Source organism: Trichosurus vulpecula, chromosome 7 (genome assembly GCF_011100635.1).
Source record: "Trichosurus vulpecula isolate mTriVul1 chromosome 7, mTriVul1.pri, whole genome shotgun sequence".
Taxonomy (NCBI): Eukaryota; Metazoa; Chordata; class Mammalia; order Diprotodontia; family Phalangeridae; genus Trichosurus; species Trichosurus vulpecula.
Window position 1 is genome coordinate 241,270,860 of NC_050579.1, and position 24,993 is coordinate 241,295,852.

Consider the following 24,993-nt stretch of genomic DNA (forward strand, 5'->3'; position numbering starts at 1 on the left):
TTTGGATCCTAATTCTATCATCTGCTGACCTCTAGCTATGTCTCCCGGCTTTGTTATTGGAAAACTTGATGAAAACTGCAGATATTCAACAAAATACTTGGATAGTTAGTTAATATATAGTATAGTTAATAACTCCTGACGATTGTCAGGTCCAATCACTTTAATCCTTACTTATTACTTATTAAACACCTACTAAGTGCAAGACACCTAATAGGTGCTGATGGATACAAAGATGTCCTATAAAAGGGATTAACACAGGAGATAAGACGTACACACAAATAACTATAACGCAATGCAGGATAGGTATAGTAAGAACCACTGAAGTAGTTTTAAGAGCAATTAAGAAAAAAAAGAGATTTCCCTCCCCCACCCAAGTGAGATTCAATTCAGACAGCATTGACTATAAAGAATTTCATGGAAGACTGAATGATCCAGGTCTTGAAGAATTTTTTTTAAACCTTTATACACTTTATTTAGAAAGATGCCCAGTTTTATCACTTCAAAGGATGAACAGGAAAGCTTAATATTTCCTAGCCTTCCAGTCACAGGTAGCCACTAGCATTAGACAGATGATAATTTGAGTCATGAGTACTGTTTTAATCCACTACAAATAACAGAACTTTTTAAAAAGACCATTTTGCTACATACGTATGCCAGACACCATGAAACATTATGTTATTATGCAAACTGATCTATAAAGCTAGTGAAATCATTTATAAGAGCAAGAATTTCGATCAAGAGTTGGGAAAGAAAGAAAATTCTAAGCAGAAGGAATTGCTTAAGCAAAGACACGAAGGAAGGGTGTGTTAGTATCCTACATGTGAATGGATTCTATTACAGAATAGGTTTCTTATTAATTGCCCTAATTTGGTAAGTGCTGGGGGTGACCAGGTTAAGCACTTATAATGGATATTCCAGTGGGCCTCGAGGCCATCTAGTCCTACCTTTTCATTTTACAGATGAAGAACCCGAGGCCCAATGTCACACAACTAGTAAGTGGAGGAACAGGGCCTGGATCCAGAGCTTCAAGCCCCAAATCCAGTGTTCTTCTCATTGTACCTTCCACCTTCCTTTCATATCTAGTCCTTAGACTTTAGGTATTTGAGAAAAAAACACAACTGCCCTTTATAGAGTTGGCTTTTGGCATCCTCTGTCACACAGATCAGCTTCCCTATCTGGGGTAGAGCCATGTCCTAGACTTCCTCTGCAGAGACTGGCATAATACCTTTAACATTCATTCTCTAACAGGCTAGAATTCCTTACTTGTACTAGTAAATCCACTATGCTTCAAAATAAAAAGGAAAAAGCCTTAAGATTGGAGGCTGTCAAGAAGAATCAGTCAACTGTTACTTGTCATTAACTGGTCTAGTTACTATAGAAATACCCTACCTAATGCTATTGGTTCTACCAAAAAACTTTTCAAGGGGCAATTAGTCACATAAAAAGTGTCATAAATAGGCAATCAGCCAAACTACACTATAGTAAGGTTTCACAAATTTAATTCATTACTGTGGTGTTTGGTAATAACATTACTATGAAACACAGGTTGAGGCCACTTTATCCAAGGCATGCCTGTATTTATCAACACCCTGTATTTATCAAGCACGCAGCACTGTAATAAGCATCAGGAACTTCAGATTTCAAGTCTTTGCACTAGGGTTTCCAATTAGAAAAACAGTGTCTTCCAAGGGAATGCCAGCATCACTCATCATGTAGGGTTGTAAAAATAATTGTGTGTGTGTGCTAAAAAAGTTTATTATGGATTTCCCCTAAAAAGCCATGCACATTTCTGTTTCTAGGATTTCAGATAAAAATGATAAAATCCTGGGCAAGTAAGCCCTGAGCCAGAATTATCGTGTTAATGGCTTAAAAAATGATAACAACGTTCGGGTGCCCTCAGGTCTGAGGCGCTTGGCACTTGAAGGCAAGGTGCTCTTGGGACTTCTCTTGGCCTGAGAAGAAGAGGTAGCAGAGACAACAGGAGACCTGGAAGAACAGGGCCCCAAGAATGAGCTCTGCAGTTCCACTGCAAAATGATAGTCCATGTGTTCAGGCATTTCCCACACTAATATCAAAGAGCCACACTTCTCACAGCACAGCTGGTCCTCAGCATCTGGAAAAAGTGGGACACTAGTAGCTACCTTGTCAGCATTGTCCAGAGAAGGATCATATCTACTTGGCTCACTGTGGGCCAAAACCATTTCTCTTAAAGGAGCTGTGGAAGGCTTAGGTTCTTCTAGGACTTTATTGTGATCTGGCTCTTCTGGAGAAAACTGGTTCTTGGTGATGTTTCTAGCCATGGGCAATGAATTTTGTGACGGGAGAGGAGCAGAAAAGCCATTATGAAGGTGTGGATGTGTTTGGGCCTCCATATTTTTTTGTTTAAAGAAGGGCTCCATTTCAGTCGTATTGTTGCAACAAAATTGTAAAGAGGATTTCAGTGGTGAACTGGATGCAGAGACCTGAGTGGTAGCAGAAGGTGAGATGGAAGCCTCTTTGGCTTTCTGCTTCTCTGTAGCTTTTTGGAAAAGCAACTCCAGGGAACTGGTGGCTCTCTTAGTAGCCACCGCCTTTGGGCCACTTTCCAGAGCTTTAGCATTTGAACCAGCAACATCGGACTTCTGAGGAGATGGGTTACTGCTCATAAAGCTGGTGATGTCAATGCAAGATGGTGAAGCAGAAGGAGAGAACTTGGTGGCACAAAGGAAGAGCATGGTGAGGGGAGGAGACCTGTATAGAGAGGAAAAAAGGAGCAGAAAGATTATCAACAAGTCTAGATTTCAAGGCTTAGGTAAGTGAGGACTATATTCAAATCCTATATAGTTGGGATGATGGTTATAGCCCAGGAAAGAAACAACACTCATTGACAACACAGCTAATACGTTACACAAACAGCGTTGGTTGTGTATTTTTATTTTGTTACTTAGAGCTACAGTCCACAGCATGGAGCTGGGCTGGTCAGCATTTGGGGCAAGGCCTGCTACCCAAGACAACCAAAAAGGAGTGGCTAAATTCTAGGTCGAAAAGAAGCCTGGAGAAATCATGTCATCTGTCCCCTACTTTATGCAGAACACATCATTTTGACCCATAGCTGAGAGATTCCCTGTTCTCTGTAGTACACAAACCATAAAAGAAGGCAATTTTACAGCTTTCCTTAGCTCCCCATTATAGTATTCAGTAAGCCTTAGTGGAAGTTCTTTCTCAGGCTTTAACCAAATATTTTCCTAAGAGCTGACTTGCTATTTTTCAAGTGAGAGGACTCATTTCTAGATAATAGATACAGAATTGGTCTCCATCCTGCCTCTTCCCCATATTGGCTATATGACCCTAGACAAGGCAGTTACCTTCTCAGAGCTTGAGACAACAATAAGACCACAGCAATGCTAAGATGACAAGATACAGAGAAGGAGCTGATGTGCATTTGTAGATGAGGCTCCTCACCACCAAGAAAATCACGTCTGCTCCAAAGAAACCTTTTCAAAGTATTAATACACTACAGGTTCTGGTCAGATGTCATGCTATCGGATAGTTTTATAATCAAGTTGGCACTTCAGTGACCTGGGTTCGAATCCCAATTCTGGCACCTACTAGCACTGTGGCTATGGGAAAGTTCTCTGAGCCTCAGTTTCTTTACCTGTAAAGTAGGGATAATATGCTTGCAGTATGTACCTCACAGGGTTGTTATGAGTAAAGTGCTTTGTAGATATTAAAGTGGTGTATGAGCATGGGTTATTGTTATTAAAAACAGACTGACTTAAAATAAATCCTATAATAAGTGCAGTTATAATGTATTACCCTTGCGGGTAATTTTAAGCTCTAAAATAAGGCTTTGTATGAAAAGTATTATATAAATTATCAGGTATTATTGTAAAATTATTTGGGATTTGAACATCGTAACAAAAACACTGGTGAGCACCCAACAACTAACAGAATATTCTGAGGAAAGAGCAGGACTTTTACCTAGAGAGGAAGGGTCTCCAGAACAGTGAGTGGGAAGATCCCCTACGGTACATTTGTAGAAAAATAGAAGACTGGATGAAAACAAAAATAGAATAGAATAGAATAGAAAAAAAAAATAGAACACAGGATGAAAAGGCATGGATGCACAGCAGTCTATACCCACGGAGTGGCAGAACAGATATTACGGGTCTACTTAAGCACACTCTACATAGAGTCCACTGTAACATCTGTATTTAGAGATAGAAGAGATACTAGGAGTCAACTGGTCCAACCACTTTACAAATGAGGAAACTGAGGATCTGAGAAGAGATGGGCCTTGATCAAGGTCATATGGCCTACAAGTCGCTGAGGTGGGATTAGAACCCAGGTGTCCCAAATGCCAGGATACCTTTGAGGTGCAAAGCCACAACTAAGGCAGAGAAACCTAGGCTTTACCCTACGGTACAAATATTTAGAGGGTTGTACTTTTTCCCTTTGATGGTCCTTTAGCCTGCTGTTAGATAGGCAACCACAAGGTCCTGACTGCCTACATGGTGCAGTCTAACACACTCAGGGACTCCTCACTGATGTGTCTCTTCTGAAGCTCAGGGTCAGGAACCACTTGCTGTATCATAGATGACATTCTCTGAGAATTAGGTGGATTGGCCACTCTACCAGCCTTTCCCACCTATGGCCCAACTCAACTAATTAGGCGAGGCAGGACACTTTGTGGGCATAGTTCTTTGGGAGATTATTAAAAGGTCACTGATAATTCCAAACATAGCATAACAAGAATGTATGTATGCAAAGAAATTAGCTACTTGACATTTTAATTTTATTTTGTATAATTGGATATACATAAAAGCCAATGGCCAAGTGGTAATTATTATATAAGTATGCAAAGTCATATGTGATTTAATCTTCCTGATAATCAGAATCTTACTATAATTTTAGAGCATTTGATTCAATTCATCAGGCAAGGTTAAATATGGCTATCAGACCCTAGTCTTGGAAAATCCAAACTACTGCTGTGGTCAGAATCTGGATCATCACATCATTACAATCCAAAACAAGTCTCTCTTTTTTTAGTTCTCATGTTTCATGACTATATGAAGTTCATCAATAAGAAACAATTCAATCTTAGAATATTGCTAGCCCTCACTAAGGCCTGGCTTCCCCCGGATGGGAGGATGGTATCTCTGGTTATCCTCTCTAGTACTGGCTGAACCTTCACACACCCTGATCACTGGTCCTAATTTTGGGAAAGGGGTCAGAAAATTTCTTACTCCCTACTGTTACTTTCAGACTTTCCCATTACCTCCATCACTCAGCAACCTCTCTTACTTCAAAGCCCACAGAATCAACATTTTCTACTCACTCCAAAATACAGTAGTCATAGTAAACCAATTTCAAGGTCATTCTCCTAACTGTGGATATTTCCCATGGGTACTCTTCACTTTCTCTCTTGGTAACCTCATCAACTCCCACAGATGTAACTATCATCTCTATGCAAATCACTCACAGTTATATAGGGTATTCTGAAAATGTTAAGACACACAGACACACATAGTCTTCCATGAGCTTGAGTCCAAAACCACCAACTGCCTATTAGACATTTTTCCAACTGGATGTCCTGGAGACATTTCATATTAAATACAATACATCCAAACCTAAACTCACTATAAAACCTTACTCTATAAAAACCTTCCTGTCTTCCAAACTTATTTCCATGAAAGACACTAGTCATTCAGATTCATAACCAAGGCATTATCCTGGACTCCTCACTTTCCCTCACCCAACATATCCAATCAGTTACCAAATCTCATTATTCCTACCTCCATCACATCTCTCAAATCTAACCCCATTCTGTCCTTACACAGCTATCACCTTAGTTCAGGCCTTCATAACTTCTTATATAAATTATTGCAAGAGTCTTCCTGATTGGTATCTCTACCTCAGATCTCTCACTACTCCAATTCACCCTTCACACTGCTGCCAAAGTAATTTTCCTTAAGTGCAGTTCTGACCCTATCACTCTTCTACTCAACTCCATCAGCTTCCTATTCCCTCTAGAATAAAATATAAACTCCTCTTGTTTAGCATTTAAAGCCCTACGTGACCTGGCCCCAATCTATCTTTACAGTCTCATTGGCTACTACTCCCTCCCCCACATACCCTGTGTCCCTACCAAACAAGCCTTCTCTCTGTGCCTCTCACAGGCCATCCCATCTAGGTTTCTGTGCCCCACAAGCTGAGCTTTCCCCCAGGCCTGGAATACACTGGCTCTTTACCTCAGCTCCACTTAGTGGTCATTGTTTGGGTCTGATGGTTTAGAGTGAATATAAAATAGAAATTGTTTCTATTTTGGCCAGAAACCCTGAGGGCCTTCCCCTCCCAGATGGATTTTTTAATTAGGTAAAAGGAGCCACTCCCCTTGGCCCATTTCTTACCTAGCCTTAATCACTAAATGGGCATTGCTTCAATCAAAGTGAGAACTTTGATTTTAAAAAGGCCAAGGTCTCCGACTGCATCTAGGGCCACCTTCAGTTGTCCTGATCTATATCTTGCCACTGGACTCAGATGGCTCTGGAGGACAGTGTGAGGCTGTGGACTTTGCACAGCCCTCCTTCACTTAAATCCAATTCACTTGCATGTTATGGCATCACCTCCCTGATGTTGGTCCTCTTCCACAGCCAAGGACAAACAACAATCTCCACCTAAGAATTTAAGCACCATCTTCCATAAGAAGAGTTTCTTGATTCCTTACCTGCTAATGCTCTCCCTCCACAGACTACCTTGTGTTTATTCATTTTATATTTTTGCCATTATGGGCTTGTGATTATTTCATTCTTTGTCTTTGTATCCTTAGCCTCTAGCACGGGGTCTGGCACATAGTAGAGACTTAATAAATGCTTATTGCTTGATAGTTTTGAGCTTGAGGCTAAACAGGAATGTGGACCCAGATTACTGACAGATACAATCAGAGACACCTTTGAGAATGGAAACAGATACTTTAAAGTTACCTTAATTAGGTAGTTGGGAAGAAAGTTCTCATCAGGTGTTTTCCCCTAAATGATTCCTCCCTAGGTGACACAGTCCAGGTACACAATTATTTGTCTGCAGTAGGCCTATAACAGGGCAGCTATGGTATATTCTCAATCTCTTAACCAAATCATGGGAAGGGGCACATTTGGGATGAGAGAGGGAAAAACTGCAGCTGGGCAGTTTTGCTTCTGGGGATGCAGCTGTAAATTCCTCCCAGAGTGCATAACCATTCTCCTCCAGGATGTGGATGTTGCTAGGCAGAGGCATATTTATTTACCATTAAATACTGGAGCCCACAAAAGTGGTGAGCTCTTATACTCTACCTAATGTGAAAGTCAGGACAGTTATGGTTGTATCTTCTTAACAAAAAGAAAGGAACTCACCATTTAGCTTTGATTTCTGCAGTATTACAGTTTCTGATAAGAGCAAATGCATCACTGCTCATCCTGTGGGCATCATAGCAGGCCAGGGCACAGCAGCGGCGCAGGCTGCTAAGACGTTTGTCTCCTTGTACCCGGATGCTAATTGCCAGCTGTGTGGCCACTCTGTCATTCTGTGGGTAGAAGGGAAGAGGAAGCCAAAAGTGAAATTGTGATACACATCTGGATATCATGTTATGCACAGGAGATGTGAGGAAAGCCAAAATGAAAGCTTGGTTTGGGGGGAAAGAACTGTCCAAGGGCTGAAAGCCAGGAATATGGGGAAGGAGTCAGGAAATAAGCAATGACGCCAATATTTACTGAGTGCTTACTATATACATGGCACTAGGCCGGGCACTACAGGATACAAAGATGAATAAGGCACAGACTTTGCCCTCAAGGAATTTATAACCTAGTACAGAAAAGAAAATAATAATGAAAGGCAATATGTGGCCAGAGGTTATGTATTATAGTGCAAGCCAAGTGCTGTTGAGAAAGAGGTGACATCTGAACTGTGTCTTAAGGATAATGAGGACTTTGATAGAGAGATACAGGGGAGAGCATTCAAGGCAAAGGCACTGGCATGAGTGAAGGCACAGAGCAGAACTATGCAATATGTGCTCAGGAAATGGCAAGCAGTCTATGTGTTTGTGTAAGGGTCTGTCTGAAGGAAGTATCCAATCAAAAAGCAACTAGTAGTACGGACTGGCTCCATAATTAAACTTATTCTCTCTATGGGCTGCCCTTAGAGTGAGGACAGATGCTGTCATTACCTGCTCCTAACTGTGTAACATCTGTGGGAGGTACAATTTAGAAAAATCTGTTTATTGCATAATCTTCAAGAAGTGGACAAGGAACAACTAAAAAGGGATCCTTCCTAAATCCTTAAATTCTAGGCATCTGAACATTGTCAATGCTCATAATACTGAAGAATATTTTTCAAGAGGAAGAAAAAAGGGCAAAAAGTTCTAGCCTAACATATCAAAATATTGTGGCAAGATATATAAAGGTGAGCCCCAGTTCAAATTATTGTGCAGTCAGATCTTCGTAACCCCTTTTGGGGTTTTCTTGGCAAAGATATTGGAGTGGTTTGCCATTTCCTTCTCCAGCTCATTTTCCAGATGAGGAAGCTGAGGCAAACAGGATCAAGTGACTTGCCCAGGATCACACAGCTAATAATTGTCTGAGGTCAGATTTGAACTAAGGAAGAGTATGTCTTCCTGACCCCAGGCCTGGCATTCTATCCACTAGGGTCACATAGCTTCCCCACAGTTCAGACAGGCACCCACAAAGGCAACTTTAAAAGATACTATAAATTAAAGTACTGGTAAGAAAGAGAAACAAAAGAGACAGGAAGAAGGAGTAGTGGCCACGTGCTGAAAGAAAGGAAACATGAGGAAGGTGATGACAAGGGAGAAAGCAAGTACATTTGAAAACTTATTAAAAATAACTGAAAAATTTTGGAAGACTTCTATGTAGGGCTCAATCCTGAAGTAGTCCTCTCTGGAAAGAAACTTATCTTCTCCAGAAAGGATTTTAATTGGGGGAATCTGTCTTTAAGCACTACTAGAAGCTTAAGAATACATGAATCTGCGGCGTGAAAGTCATTTAACATGTGACTACTACAGGCAACTCTCTTAAGATCACAAACTGCAGAGAAGGTGACTACCTGCATGGACAGAGGAAGTTCTCTAAGTCACCAAGCTCCCTATTCCAGTGAAATCACTGGCCAGTACCCAACCCTAGTCTTCTGCCACCATAAAGCACTTTACAGAGTGAGACTAGACCAAAAAGGAAGTGAGGAAAGAGTGTCACCTAGTGGCCAAAGTCAGAAAGATCCAGGCAAAATCCTTTTTTTCCCTTAGTATCAAGGCAGCTGACGGCCCCTTTCACATATGCACTCAAATCCCAAATCAAAGGATGGGATTAAGGGGAGGTCATATCAGAAGGCATTCTGGGGCACCCTATAAGTTAACCCATATTTTTTGAGGAAAAATGAATGCTAGACTCTCATATAGAATAAAGGAACCATAAAAGATCACCTAGTTCAATCTTCTTATTTTACAGATGAAAGAACTAAGATTGGGGACCAACTTGTCCAAGGCCCTGACTCAGTCCAGGTCTCTCTTCATAGGGCAAAAGAAATAGTGATGGTATACTATTTTTCATCTATAACTCCAATGCTTCCTACTCCTTTCCCATCACCAGGTCTTAAAGATTAGTGTCGACTCACAACAGGTTCCAAATCTGGTTCTATAAATTTGTGTGTATGTAGGTATGTGTGTGTGCGTAATGTTTAATTTTCTGTGTACCTATTTTTCTGGACAATAAAATGTAAGTTCCTTGGGAAAAAAAAAAAAGATTAGTGTCCATATCCTAAGATTACTTCCCGGTGACCTGGTACTATCAGAATTAGAGCCTGGGCCAAAGACTGGTAGAAGCAGTCAGGACTACTGGGTGTGCAGGAGTATGTGGAAAAGACACAACAGACACTATATTCCATGGGCTCTGTGAGAGGGCCACTCTGACGTGTGAGAGGGAGAGGCTTTGACCTTTAGTAGGCATGGCTTAAAGATAATGATGCACGGGTGAGGGGGTAGGAGAGTGAAGGAGAAGAGCATGATAATGCTGCTTCTGAACCGGAAAAACATTCAGCAAGGTTCTAGGTTCAACATATTTTTGTTTCAGAAACAAACTTCCTAGACTGTCCCCGAGCCCGTAACACAGAGAGAAAGAAGCAAATGTTCCTTACATCATTTTGGTCCTTGGTCAGTCTCTCCTCTAGCTCCTGGGCTAACTGTAGTAGCCACCACTGCACCTGTAAAAGCAGTATTTAGGATCCAAGATTTCACGAGTAACAACAGTGCACTTCTATCACGCGACATAGCCCGGACTTGTTCAGGCCTTCAACTGCACAGATACAGGAAGTATCCCAAGGATCACTAGCGTATTCAACTCTTATCACTAATTAGTACTATTTTAGCTTATGCTAAGATACTTTCTAGGTGCTCTTGACATGCTATCCGGTGGATTTCAGGCACATCATACCTCTATGAAACTCAGCACAAAATTTCTTAGGGCTATCAATTTTCAACTTCAAAAATAAGAAATTCCACTTAGAATTCTAATCAAGTTAGTTTCATTTATTTTGGAGTAGAAAAAAATGAAAGCAATAAACTTAAAATTCAGTTTAACAGTTTTCAAGGTCTGGAAGAAATATCTATCTCCTTCATATTCTGCAATCCTGTAGCTTACTTAGAGCAATGAGGTTTCTGACTAAATAATCAACAAAAACCCATTTCAAATCTCTGTTAAAATGGCACTTTCTGCTTGAGGATGTCTGCCTACCTGTTCCTGAGTAGCCAGGGCTGTTTTCCCTGGGAAATTCTTACTACAGCCAACGGTCTTGGGTAATTGCCTGGGTTTTACTGGATCATGTTCAATCCCTCTGCACATGGCATACAGCCAGGATCTAATGATGAGAAAAGAGGACAGAAGTTGAAGGTAAACTCTAATCCTTGGCCCAATTCCCTAAGTCAAGGAAAGGTAAGAAAAACTGTCCACAATTGACCCCTCACCATTAAGAAGTTCTGTTCTTTCCTGGAAACTTTAGCATACTCAATTAAGGAGGCAAACTCTTCTAAATCCAAACAAGCATTTGCATTTACAGATATAGATATATGTATATATACATACGCATGCATATACAAGTTTGTACATATATATAAATATATATGTGTATATACATGTGTGTGTGTGTGTGTATCAGAACTTAGACCGATAATAAAGAGCCAGTTTCCATTCACGCTTTCTTGACTGTCAAGTTTCCTTATCTGTAAAGTTGGAGAGTATTTCTATGGTACCAACCTCCCAAGGTTGTTGTGAAAATGAAGTGACTGAATGTATGTAAGGCGTTTTGAAAACTTTAAAGCGCTACAACCAGGCTTTTTATCCCACCTGCCTTGTAGGGTTGCTGTGAGGATAATACTTTGCAAACCATAAGGTAACATATGTAAATGTGAATTACCGTTATTCTTACTTCAATACTATGCACAGATGAGGCAGTAGGGTAGGAATGGCCATGAGGTGGAGCTCAGTGATCTTTGTTATTAAAACTTTCCCAAAGACATGAAAGTAAAGAACATAGGAGACATCCTTTAAATCAAAGCAACCCACAGTGATCCAGAGACAAGCCTAAAGCTTTTTTGGGAATTTCTGTCCAGAGAAATTTTCTGTATTGAAATAAGCATCACCATAAGGAAATGACTCAACTACAAAATAAACTACTTACCCATTCTTTTCCCCAAAGTGACTCTGGAGCTGGAGTTCAGTGAACTGGGTTAGCTCACCCATATACTCCACTCCTAGGGTACCAATAACAGAAGCTCCCAGCTTTCCTCCAAGATTACGGCTGCCAAGAGAAGGAAATAGAATGCAAAGGTTACTCAGAATAAGGTTGAGACTGGTTAGCAGTCAAAAGGATGTCATACCTGGGGTCAGCGATATCGTACGGATAATAGATTTAGAGCTAGAAGGGACTAACACCTTCATTTTTATAGACAAGGAAACAAATCTAGAGAAGTTCATGGTTGAGCCTAGGGTAACATAGCTAGTAAATGTCTGAGGCAGGATTTGAATCCCCTCATTTCACTTACCTAGAATATCTTTCTCCAGTCTCCTCCTCCTATCCAAATCTTATTGTTTAAAACTAACTAAAATTCAGCCTCTTCTATCACCTTTCCTGAGCACCTCAAGGTTAAAAGGACCTTTCCCTCCTCTGAATTCCTATAACAGAAACTGTGGAATTAATTATTAACTGCCTTGTCTTTAATTATTTAAATCTACTTATTATTCAACTTTTTGTGTACAGATCTTTAGGGTAAACTTTTTGAGGTTAAGGACTTAAACATTATTGTATACCTCTTAACACTGAATAGGCAGACACTCAATTATAAATTATTGTTTTGATTTTAATTTTGACTTCCGAAAGCAAATTTTGAGATATTTCAATAACCATGAGCACTTTAACTAAAATGTAGATGGGTGCTCAACAACTTCAGAATGGCTGAACAAATCAATTTAATAGACTACTTTTGTTCCACAAGAAAGGACAAAGCGAGTAATTTCAGAAAAACTTGGGAAGATTTGCATGAACTAATTCAGTAAAGTGAGCAGACCCAGAAAAATGACCTATACTGTAACAACACCATAAAAATGCACTGAAAGACTTATGAACTCTGATTAACCCGAAGATCAACGATGGTTTCAGAGGGCCAAAGATAAAGAATGCTATCCACCTTCCGACAGAAAGGTGATAGACTAAATATGTACAATGACCCATTTTGTGACTCTGTATGAGTTACAAGAGTTTTGTTTTACTTTTTTCTGGGGGATGGGAATGGGAGGAAAAGAATATGGTTATTCATTTAAAAATAATTACAAAAATAATAGGCAAGAAAGGAAGTGAAATTCTTATTTTGTAACCTAGTAACAAATTTTGGCAAAAAGTATAGTGGGAAGGAAGAAAGTTAGGTTAACTGATGATTTAAATTATCTATGGTATTCTTTGTCCTATTACCATGGATAATCTAGAACTGAATGAACATTCAGTCGAATTTGTTTGCTTTTGAAACTTTCCTTCAGTCTTCCTTTCCTTCCATCTCCCTCACCTCCCTCACAAAAAAAAAAAAAAGGCAGGGTAGAACTCCAGCCTACTTTCAGAAGGGTTTGAATAAAGACCAAACTGCTCCCTACATACTTACATTTTACCAATAGGCAGATGACTGAAGAGTTGTGGGACAGATCCATGTGACAGCAGAGTCTGGCGGTTGGGTTTGTTTAATCCACAGGCCAGTTTTGCTAGGACCTGAAGCATGGAAACAGCAGAGAAATCTCACTAGTGTCAATCTCACCCACACAAAGGGCTAGTGAATGCAAAAACATTCTGGTTGTGTGTAGCCGTAGCTTAATGGTTTCCAGATTGCAAACAAAAACAAAGTCAGAAACTCAAGACATCTCTAAACTCTCGTATCACAACATCCTTCAGTGGAAAAAATGACAGAACTCTCGCTATTCTTCCCACATTTCTTCCACCTTCGGCTTCCTCCAATCCTCCCCCATAATTCTGCCAATCTTTTCCTTGAAATATTCCCACTTGTATAGGTCTGTCAAGAAGAGAAAGCGTAGAAAGAAACTGAGATATTATTGGTATAGCCTTGCCTTGCCCACAGGGCTCTCCAGTCACGTTATTAGCTGGCCATTTACTTGGTTCCCTGTTTCAATAAGCCAAATGCTGTATTTATGCAGCATAACGTCATCATCAATTCAGACTATGCTAATTTATAATCTGTGATTAATTCAGCTAGTGGTTGGTATGTGCATGCTCCTTACCAACCCTTTCTTCTTAAAGTATAACAAATTAATGGTACAAACTTATTTTTCCAACAATAGATTGCTAAGTAAAAACTACTGTTATAAATTTATTTAAGCAAATATTTAAGTACTTACATTAGGCAATACTTTGTTAGCCTCACCTGAATTATCACATGTAGATAAATGTAATAAAAACATTTGAAAAACATTTATAATTTATACTCTTTCCTTAAGTCGGATTAGCATCCCTCCAATTTGGTCTGAATGCTTAAGATTTTATTATATACGTATCTCTTACTGGTTGTACTGGAAAATGGGTGGGGTTGGGGGGGAGATGAAGCACAGAATACACATGAGAACCTCACGGTACAAGGAGGCAATAGCGTATCGACAGCCAGAAAAAAATAAAATAACACACCAAACTCTTACAGGTCAAGCAAGAGTCTCCCCCCTTCTCCTGAAAACATGAGTTTACCTGGTTTTATTTGTTAGCATGCTGGGGATATCCTGAAGCTTCTACCCAGGTTTCAACAGGGAAGCAAAAAAGGGATCCATTTTCAAACAGCTATAATGGCCCAAATGTAGGCAGCCTCTGAATGCAAGCTACACTGCAAAAACTGAGGCTTCTTTAAAAGGAGGAAAATAGGTACAGACTGAAAAACATCAGCTACGCTTGGACTTTATACAAGTCACATTTAGGGGAAAAGTGCTGCCTGTATTTGGCCAATATACTGTCACTCGTTCATAATTATCTAAATGTGCCTACCATTCTTGTCCTTATTTCACAAAATTTCACAAAGATACCTGTATTTCTCGTTGAAATCCACCCCTATCCTTAACCATCACCTTGTTGTGTGAAATCCCAGCGGAGCACCGAAAACCTGTGTGCCTCTCTATAGCCACTCTCATTTCCTCCACAATTACTGCTCCCACAGTGAGCTGCAGGTCTGGAGAGCTGGAGTCATGGAAGGGAAGAGACTCAAGCCACTGGATTACTCCTTGCTCTCGGATTTTATCTGAGAAAGGAGAGGGTGTCAAAATAAATAAAACATGCTCAACCTCAAATCAGTGCCCTTCTCAATTGTCCTAAAAGGAAAAGCCATCAGTGCAGAGATACTATAGCCACAGGCCAGCATGCTAGAGTAAAAGATACTCAGATTTCCACAAAGATAGACAACGTGAGGTACTGACAGATTTGCACTTTTCTCCTATTCCAGGAACCTCAGACTAGGAGTGTACCTTAAATGGCCCTGGCATTTGAAAAATATTGTGCATAAGTAACCTCTTGGGAAGGTAAACCAGACTCCAAGTGTGGTTGTAACTTAGCTTGAAGAGCTGAGTAAGAGTGAAGAATCAGGTGAAGAAAAGTTCTATTGAAGGTATTCAAAAGTCACCCCCTTCTGCTCTTTCCAACCAGGACACATTTTTGCTCTTGAAAGAACATTTTTTGATTCTGAATTTAAACAAACAAAAAAACACTTCCAAACACACAGAACATAAAGAGAATTCTCTATGTAACCATGAATCCCCATGGCTGAATACACATTCTCTTTAGTTCACCTGCAGAGTGTCATGAACAATGGGAAAAATAAAGTATCTCTGTTCTAAACACAACTCCAAACAAAGTCATTTCTCACCTAGCCTCCTAACCCTTGTTTTCACATCTGGTCCCACCCCAGATTGGTGTGTCCAGTAAGAAAGCATTCAAAATCCAGTCAAACCACAGCACAGACTTTATGCTGGTAACATAATCTGTATACCTTTAGAGGTATAGTTCATAGCCCTGGTTCCAGGTAAGTGATTTAAAAGCCAAATAAGACGCTGGAAAGATTAACAAATTTACTTTTTTGCCATTCATTCTTAAATGAATAGTTTTCTAAAAATATTTAATTTTTTTTATTTTTAATTTACAACACTCAGTTCCACAGGTTTGAGTTGCAAATTTTCTTCCCCTTCCTCCTTCCCCCTCCTCCCCCCAAGACAGCATGGAACCCAATATATGTTCTACATATGCCTTCACATTAAACACATTTACACAATAGACAAGTTGTAAAGAAGAACCATGGTCAATGGAGTGAATCACGGGAAAGAAGAAACAAAACCAAAAAAAAGATATAGAAAAAAAGGGAACAGTTTCCTTCAATCCACATTCATACTCCATAGTTCTTTATCTGGATGTAGATAGCTCCTTCCATCATGAGACCTTTGGGGCTGTCTTTGAACCTTATATTTCTGAGGAGAGCCAAGTCTATCAAAGTTAGTCATCACAGAATCAATATGTCTGTGGTTGTGTACAATGTTCTGGTTCTGCCCCTCTCACTCAGCATCATATCATGTAGTTCTTACCAGGTTATTATGAAGTCCCTATGTTCCGCATTTCTTAATAGCACAATAATGTTCCATTACATTCATACACCACAACTTGTTCAGCCATTCCCCAATTGATGGGCATCCCCTTGATTTCCAATTCTTTGCCACCACAAAAAGAGCTGCTATAAACATTTTTGTACATACACGTCCCTCTCCCCCTTGTGTGATCTCTTTAGGATACAGCCCTAGAAGTGGTATTGCTGGGTCAAAGGTTATGCACATTAAATGAATAGTTTTAAAGAGGCAAAACTTGATTAAATATTCAAGGGGCTGAGTTGCAGGACATATGGAACTTTAGTTAGGTTTTCTTTATTCTCTTCACTCTAACTATAGAGTGAAGAGAATAAAGAAAACCTAACTAAAGTTATTTGGATGTAGATAGTTTACAGAGAAAGGTAGTATAGAAATGACATCTAGAAAGCATGCACAGGACTCACTCCTGCATTGGCAACTACTTCATTACCTTTGCTGCTACCACACTATCCTTTCTCTAGGCTGTATCTGGAGTGCTAGCTGCCACAGTTTTGGAAGGACACTAACAACCTGGAACACGTCCAAAAGAAGGTGCCCAGCCTATGTGTGGAAGAAAGCCTGGAGTCAATGTCATAGGAATGTTTGTGAAAAGAACTAGAGCATTTGGCCTGGAGAAGTGAAGCTTCAATGGAGACATAATTGTCTCCAAATACTTAAAGAGCTGTCATGGGATTGCAGCTTCTTCTGTTTGGCTCCAGAGGATAGGGCCAGAAGTAATGTGTGGAAGATGCAAAGAAGCAGATTTAGCATTTATAATTGGGAAAAGCTTCCTAACAATTAATTAGGCTTATCTATAAATGAAATGGTTTGCGTCAGGAAGTGACAGGTTCCCCCTTATTGAAGCAGAGACTATATGACTACTGGTCAGGTATGTTGCAGTGGGGTTTCTTATTGGGTATGGATTGCACTAGACAGTTGCTAGGATCCAGTCCAATGCTGAGATTCTGGGAACCTTGTTTCTATCAAGCTCAATGCTATTACTTTCCAATCCCTTCTCTCTTTCCTTCTGTGCCTCCACAAACTTCAACTCAATTGTTAACAAACTGCTTTTCAACCTGATCTCTGTTCATATTCTTTTTCATTCTCACAGAAACCTGGATCTCTCCAGAAGGTGGTTCGTCTCTGGGCCAGCTTCTCCAGGGCAGACTGTACCTTTCCCCATGTAACCCAACACAATGAACCAAACTGAGGAGTTGGCATACCCTGGGTTCTTCCCTGCACCACTACCATCATTCAGCAATCTCTTCTCATTCAAGTTTCACCACACCTGTCTATGTCAGTTCACGCAGGTTCTTAATACTATAATCTACTGCCTTCCATGTCAGATTTCCTCCTATCTTAAGGAATTTAGCACTGACATAAAGTTTCTAACTCTCCAACCCAACTGCTTGCTGCCCTTATAATTTGAGACTTCAATTTAATGATGTCCTCTCAAATACCCTGGGGCCTCCCAGTTCATCAGCCTCCTTAGCTCCCGTGAGCCACAAGGTTGCTCCTACCTTATGAGTTAAAGAGGCAATCTCTATTAGGATTGCCACATAAGGTGGCATGGCTTTACTTAAGAGACTTAATAAAACGCAGGGTAGGCAAGGTTTTCCTTCAAACACACTGAAACCATCCTTGAGCCTTAACTGGTATTTGAGGCTGATGTGGCTTCCTGGTAAAGGCCAGTCTGCAAGGAGCTAGAATGCAGAAGCAAGGAAGCTGTGCCTAACTGAATCAATCCTCTATCCACACTGTGACTAAGTATATTTACTTTTGTTAACTATTAAGATTGATTTGGAATATCTCATGTCATTCCAAACATAAACCCGAATATGTCAGGCCTGGCTCACTCCATGCCTCCCTGTTCCCACCATACTTGCTCGAACCTCCCTTTCCTCTCTTCTCAGTTTTGACCTATTGTTCAACAATTCAACTCTGCATTGTCCTGCCACCTTTGATTCTCTTGCCTCTATCTCCTGCCACTGCCTTTCTTGAGCTCCCCTCACCCGACCTGACCCGTTAGTCTCTCCTTTTCCTCACTTTTCCTTGTACTTTTATTTATCTGTATTCATGCTGTGTACCTTTGGTAGAACAGAAATTCCTCAGGAGCAGGGACAATTCCATTCTTTGTAGCCTCGACACTTAGCACAGTGCCCTGAACAGAATAGCTCTTTAATGTGTGTTGAACTGAAAGATGTCTCTGTAGCTATAATTCTGTGCATGCTTAAAGTACTTTTAAGTAAAATTATATATAGCCTTTAGTAAATGCTTATTGGCTAAATGAATGAATAAGACAGGAAGAAGGAAGTAAATGGGATCTTAATAGTTAGAAGAAACCATCTATATAGTAGCCCTTTTAGAAGGGAAAATTTTATTTCAGAATTCAATTTTTTGAGAAAGTATGTACAATATTCCTTTCATTTTACCACTAAACAACTCACTTAAAAAAAACCCCTGAAAATCCGAGGTTGGGCTTCATAGATAATATAGCTGAATAGAACTGCTAGGGTTAGCATAGAAAAAGTAAATAAAAGTTTCAGCAGCGATGGGGGGTGGAGCCAAGATGGCAGCTGGAAAGCAGGAACTAGCATGAGCTCCCCACCAAGTCCCTCCAAAAACCTATAAAAAATGTCTCTGAACCAATTCTAAAACTGCAGAACCTACAAAATAGCAGAGGGAAGCAGGGCTTCAGCCCAGGACAGCTTGGATGGTTGCTGGGTGAGGTCTTTCGTGCATGGAGTTGGGAGCGGAGCAGAGCCCAGTGTGGGCCGTGCGGACTAACCAGACCAGGAGCCAGGCGGAGCAAGCCCTAGCGCCCTGAACCAGTGAGCTGCGGCAGTTGCCAGACTTCTCAACTCACAAACACCAAAGACAACAGAAGTTAGTGGGAAAAGCTGCTGGGGATAGGGGGATAGAGTTCTCGGTTCAGTCACCGCCCCTGGGACAGTGGAGGTGGGGAAGCTACAGAACTACAGCTGCAGTTGCTTCCTGCCCCAGGCCCACCTGGTGGGAGGAATTAAGTGGCAGATCAGAGCAGGAGTGCAGAGCCTGCTGAAGATCTAAGTCCAGTCCGGGTTGGGGGTTCTTGGGGAAGGAGGAGTGCTGGTGTGGCAGAGCTGGCTGTAATAGCTCTGAAATCAACAGTGCATCCCCCCAAGCTTGGAACATAGAACTCTTTACTCTACAAGCAGTCATACCCCAATGAAAAACTCAAGGGTCAAGTAAGTTGGCTGGGAACATGGCCAGGCAGCGAAAACACACCCAGATTCAGTCTTGGACTTTGGAATCTTTCTTTGGTGACAAAGAAGACCAAAACATACAGCCTAAAGAAGACAACAAAGTCAAAGAGCCTACACCAAAAGCCTCCAAGAAATGAACTGGTCTCAGGCCATGGAAAAGCTCAAAAGGTAGAGAAGCAGAGGAAAAATTGGGAAGAGAAATGAGAAGGATGCGAGAAAACCATGAAAAACAAGTCAATGACTTGCTAAAGGAGACCCAAAAAAATACTGAAAAATACACTGAAGAAAACAACACCTTAAAAAATAGACTAACTCAAATGGCAAAAGAGCTCCAAAAAGCCAATGAGGAGAAGAATGCCTTAAAAGGCAGAATTAGCCAAATGGAAAAGGAGGTCCAAAACACCACTGAAGAAAATACTACCTTAAAAATGAGATTGGAGCAAGTGGAAGCTAGTGACTTGATGAGAAATCAAGATATTATAAAACAGAACCAAAGGAATGAAAAAGTGGAAGACAATGTGAAATATCTCATTGGAAAAACCGCTGACCTGGAAAATAGATCCAGGAGAGATAATTTAAAAATTATTGGACTACCTGAAAGCCATGATCAAAAAAAGAGCCTAGATGTCATCTTTCAAGAAATTATCAACGAGAACTGCCCTGATATTCTAGAGCCACAGGGCAAAATAGAAATTGAAAGAATCCATTGATCGCCTCCTCAAATAGATCCCAAAAAGAAATCTCCTAGGAATATTGTCGCCAAATTCCAGAGCTCCCAGATCAAGGAGAAAATACTGCAAGCAGCCAGAAAGAAGCAATTTGAGTATTGTGGAAACACAATCAGAATAACCTCAGATCTGGCAGCTTCTACATTAAGAGATCGAAGGGCTTGGAATACGATATTCCAGAGGTCAATGGAGCTAGGATTAAAACCAAGAATCACCTACCCAGCAAAACTGAGTATCATGCTCCAAGGCAAAATATGGACTTTCAATAAAATAGAGGACTTTCAAGCTTTCTCAGTGAAAAGACCAGAGCTGAATCGAAAATTTAACTTTCAAACACAAGGATCAAGAGAAGCATGAAAAGGTAATCAAGAAAAAGAAATCGCAAGGGACTTCCTAAAGTTGAACTGTTTTGTTTATATTCCTACATGGAAAGATGATGTGTTTGACTCATGAGACCTCAGTATTAGGGTAGCTGAACAGAATATGCATATATGTATATATGCGTATATATAAATATGTATATGCGTGTGTATGTATGTATATACGTATGTGTGTATATATATATATGTGTGTGTGTGTATATATACATATATATATATATATAGAGAGAGAGAGAGAGAGAGAGAGAGAGAGAGAGAGAGAGAGGGCGGGCACAGGGTGAGTTGAAGATAAAGGGATGATATCTAAAAAAAAAATCAAATTAAGGGATGAGAGAGGAATATATTGAGAGAGGGAGAAAGGGAGAGATAGAATGGGGTAAATTATCTTGCATAAAAGTGGCAAGAAAAAGTGGTTCTGTAGGAAGAGAAGAGAAGGCAGGTGAGGGGGAATGAGTGAATCTTGCTCTCATCAGATTTGACCTGAGGAGGGAATACCATACACACTCAACTGGGTATCTTACCCCACAGGAAAGAAGGAGGAAGAAGATAAAAAAGGGGGGATGACAGAAGGCGGGGCAGATGGGGGAGGAGGTAATCAAAAACAAACACTTTCGAAAAGGGACAGGGTCAAGAGAGAAAATTGGATAAAGGGGGATAGGTTAGGAAGGAGCAACATACAGTTAGTCTTTCACAACACGAGTATTGTGGAAGGGTTATACATAATGATACGCATGTGGCCTATGTTGAATTGCTTGCCTTCTTAGGGAGGGTGAGTGGGAAGGGAAGAGGGGAGAGAATTTGGAACTCATAACAAAAAAAAAAGTTTTTGCATGCAACTAGAAAATAAGATACACAGGCAATGGGGTGTAGAAATTTATCTTGCCCTACAAGAAACAAAGGGAAAAGGGGATGGGAGGGGAGTGGGGTGACAGAACGGAGGGCTGACTGGGGAACAGGGCAACCAGAATATATGCCATCTTGGAGTGGAGGGGAGGGTAGAAATGGGGAGAAAATTTGTAATTCAAACTCTTGTGAAAATCAATGCTGAAAACTAAATATATTAAATAAATTAAACTATATTAAAAAAAAAAAAGAAAAAAAGTTTCAGCATCAGATTTGCCTCCACTCCCGAAAGCTTCAATATAAGCTTCAACTGCTGAGGTCAATTGTTGCTTCTCAATACTGAGTCGTAAGTAATTTCTTGGGCAGGTAGGTGGTACAATGGATAGAGAACCAGGCCTGGCGTCAGGAAGATGAGTTTTCCTGAGTTCAAATCTGGCCTTAGATACTTACTAGCTGTGTGACTTTGGGCAAATCACTTAAGCCCTGTTTGCCTCAGTTTCCTCATCTGTAAAATGAGATGGAGAAAGAAATGGCAGACCATTCCAATATCTTTGCAAAGAAAACCCCAAATGGGGTCATGAAGAGTTAGACACGACTGAACAAAAATCTACTTTCTGTTCTGTACCATAAATGGCCACAAAACAATAGGTTCATGTATGAGGATCAGCTCATTAGCATTAAAAAACAAAACAAAAGCAAACAACACATAAAAACAGTGAAGCATGAATGCTCTTCTTTGGCTTAACTTCTTAAACATGAGCATCCCTCAAGCTTTGTCCTTGATCCTACTCTCTTCTTCCTCTTTCTCTGCTCTCTCCTTTGGTGATTTCATGCATTCCCATGGCTTCAGGTAACATTTCTCTGCATCAGACTCCCAAATCTTTGTCTGTAACTCCAGCCTCTCCCCAGAGCTCTAATCTCATATTTCCAAATGGCTGCTGCATTATCTCCACCTGGAAGTACCATAAGCACCTGAAACTCAACATGTCAAAACTCAAAATCCTCATTTTCTTTCCCAAAACCTTCTCTTCCTCTTAACTACTTTATTTCTATTGTGGCATTGCCATCTTTCCTAATCATAAAACACAATCACCTTTGATTCTTCTCATATTGAAGTTACCCAACATGTAAAATGAGAGGATTGGACCCCATGGCCTCCAGGTCCCCTTCCAGCACTAGAGCTTTAATGTTATGATCATTCTACCCCAGTTATCTTTCCCATTCATCCCCCTTTTTTTGTATCCCTAGCTCTTAGAACAATTTAAGCACATAATAGGTGCTTAAAAATGCTGACTTTTCATTCAGTTACTGAAATCACCCTAAATCAAGTCTTTATTTTTATTCTAGCTTCCTAATTAATCATATTCCAGTCAACCCCTCTCCAGTCCATCCTTCACATGGCTGTCCAAGTAATCTTCCTAATGTACCACTGTGGTGTGATTCATCTATTCAAAACACCTTCAGCGGAGCCTGGCTCGAGCTCACCGTTCTAGCCTTATCTCGTACAACTCTGTTACACAGCATGTTTCTATCAAACCAGACTAACTTTCTAGCTCCTATTATTTTCCAGCCTTCTTCTGTCACCATGCTTTTGCTTATACCATGCCTTTATGCCTAGAATGGACCTTCTTTGCCCATCCAGAGCCCACCATCTGTGGAAGCTTCTCTCTTCCTTGAAGTCCCATCTCGGATGCTATGTCCTTCATGAAGCATTTCCTGGGCTTCCCTGTCTTCCTGATATCCCCACCTCCATGCTGACAGTTGAAGTTGCTCTCTCTCATAGTAATTTGACTGGAAATCTTTTTTTGCACTTAACCACATTCTCTCCTTTGTAACATAGTTATTTGTGTACATGTGTTTCCTTCCACTAGCAAGTTATATGTTGTTTATCTTTGAATTCCCAGTGCCTACCTCAGCCAATGTTTGCTCAGTTTAATTGGGTGCTCTGAAATCAGGCTGAGGTTCCCTAACTATATAGTCAGCTTTAGACCAATAGCTCAGCTTCTGAAGGTAATTACAGAATTACAGAACAGTTCCCTCAAGGGGATAATTCCCTACAGATTTGTGTCTAGACAGTTTCCTAAATTTAGAGCCAGCAAGCATCCAGTATTCAATGTTCTCTAATAAAATGGTTAATCTTAGTGGAAATAATGTTACGAAAGTATTCTGAGAACATACAGATGGTACCTGTTACTGACAGAGGGAAGGCTAGTCACAACATTGTTCTGAATGTCAACACTTGTTAACTAGGATGGGACACAGAATCCTAGACTCTGGGGGAGCTAATGGAGTCTTAATGTAAAAATACTAAAGAAAAATACAAGACCTTACTCCGTGAACTTTGAACTTTCTGAGACTAAGGATCTGGAAATATCACAAGCCCATGCAATCAAGACAAAATACAATAAAGCTTTTCTTATATTTACTTGGCCCTATAGTTTCATACATTAATACTTTAAGGTTTGTAAGGAGATCCATATCTATAATCTTCTTTAGTCCTCACAACAACTCTGTGAGATAAATACTAAAGATATTGTTATACCTGCTACTGTATGTTACATTATTATGGGGAAACTGAAGCTGAGAGCAGCTAAGTGACTTGTAGTTTGCAAATGCTGGAGGTAGAATTTGAACCAGTTTCTTCTGTTCCAAGTCCAGTGTTCTGCCCACTATACCACCCTGCCTCCCCTAGTCTAATACATTATCTTAAAAAAAAAACCACAACTTACAATTGTTATTAACCTTATTAAGTGCTTTCAATTTAATCAAAGCACTTTCATGTAAATTACCCATTTTATCCTCACAAAAATTTTACGGAGGTATGAATTGCATGTGTTTTGTTCTAGAAATAGGATCAATATCTTCACAAACCACTACAATGACATCGAACTAACCTAAATTAAAAAAGGAGAGAGAAGCTCAAATGCTGCTCCCTATATACAACAGCAGTCTGCCCTGGGCATGTCTAAAAGAAACTGGCTTCTTACTGATTTCAGAACTACTCCTTCCTGGAATGGAAGTCTCTTTTCCAAGTGTTATTCTCTTTAAAGTTACTTCCTTTTCGATGAATGCAGCTTCACCTGTAAAATTAATCCTAAGCATCAGCATGACTGAGGAAAGCGGGTTCCAAAGGCAGGAAAAGGAACTAATATGTTGTTATGGAAGTACCTTTTTGAACAGGCCCCTCCAGGGCCCTAGTGCCATGGGGAAACCCCTGGATGTAGGTGCTTGCCAACGAGTTTGCTGTGATAGGCTGAGCTTGCAGCTTGTTCAGTCTCTCTTGTACGTCACTAGTTAGATCTATGTAGGCCTCATCGATGCTGGAACGCTCAATCACAGCAAAACGAGACATCACCTTCATCACTTCCACACTGGCCTCCCGGTACCTGAAGATTATAAAAATCATAGGCTGTTGGCCAGGAGCCTCAGTAATGACAGCACGTTGGTCCTTTTCCTGGCTCTGCCACTGGCATTCTGAGGGAACGGAAAAAAATCATTTTCTTTGTGTATAAAATAGAACTATTATGAACACCACTAACTTACTTGGATTCTTGTGGAAATTACAAACAGGTTACAAGTAAAACACTCAAATGAATAAAACACTATAAAGTGCATGTTAAAATTTTATTATCAGTTTTTT

The 24,993-nt window shown here is 40.3% G+C and overlaps 1 protein-coding gene across 1 annotated transcript in view; it reads right to left on the reverse strand.

Moving 5' to 3' along the window:
- Positions 1-1,482: 1,482 nt before the first annotated feature.
- POLH (DNA polymerase eta) overlaps positions 1,483-24,993 on the reverse strand; it is a 42,636-nt gene continuing 19,125 nt past the window's right edge. Inside the window, exons 5-12 of the mRNA XM_036767490.1 lie at positions 24,522-24,739; positions 14,622-14,791; positions 13,166-13,269; positions 11,695-11,814; positions 10,752-10,875; positions 10,156-10,221; positions 7,368-7,537; positions 1,483-2,730 (exon numbers count right to left, since the gene is read on the reverse strand). Of these exons, the coding sequence (XP_036623385.1) occupies positions 1,851-2,730; positions 7,368-7,537; positions 10,156-10,221; positions 10,752-10,875; positions 11,695-11,814; positions 13,166-13,269; positions 14,622-14,791; positions 24,522-24,739 (1,852 nt within the window). The 3' untranslated portion in view covers positions 1,483-1,850. The remainder of the gene's footprint in view (positions 2,731-7,367; positions 7,538-10,155; positions 10,222-10,751; positions 10,876-11,694; positions 11,815-13,165; positions 13,270-14,621; positions 14,792-24,521; positions 24,740-24,993) is intronic.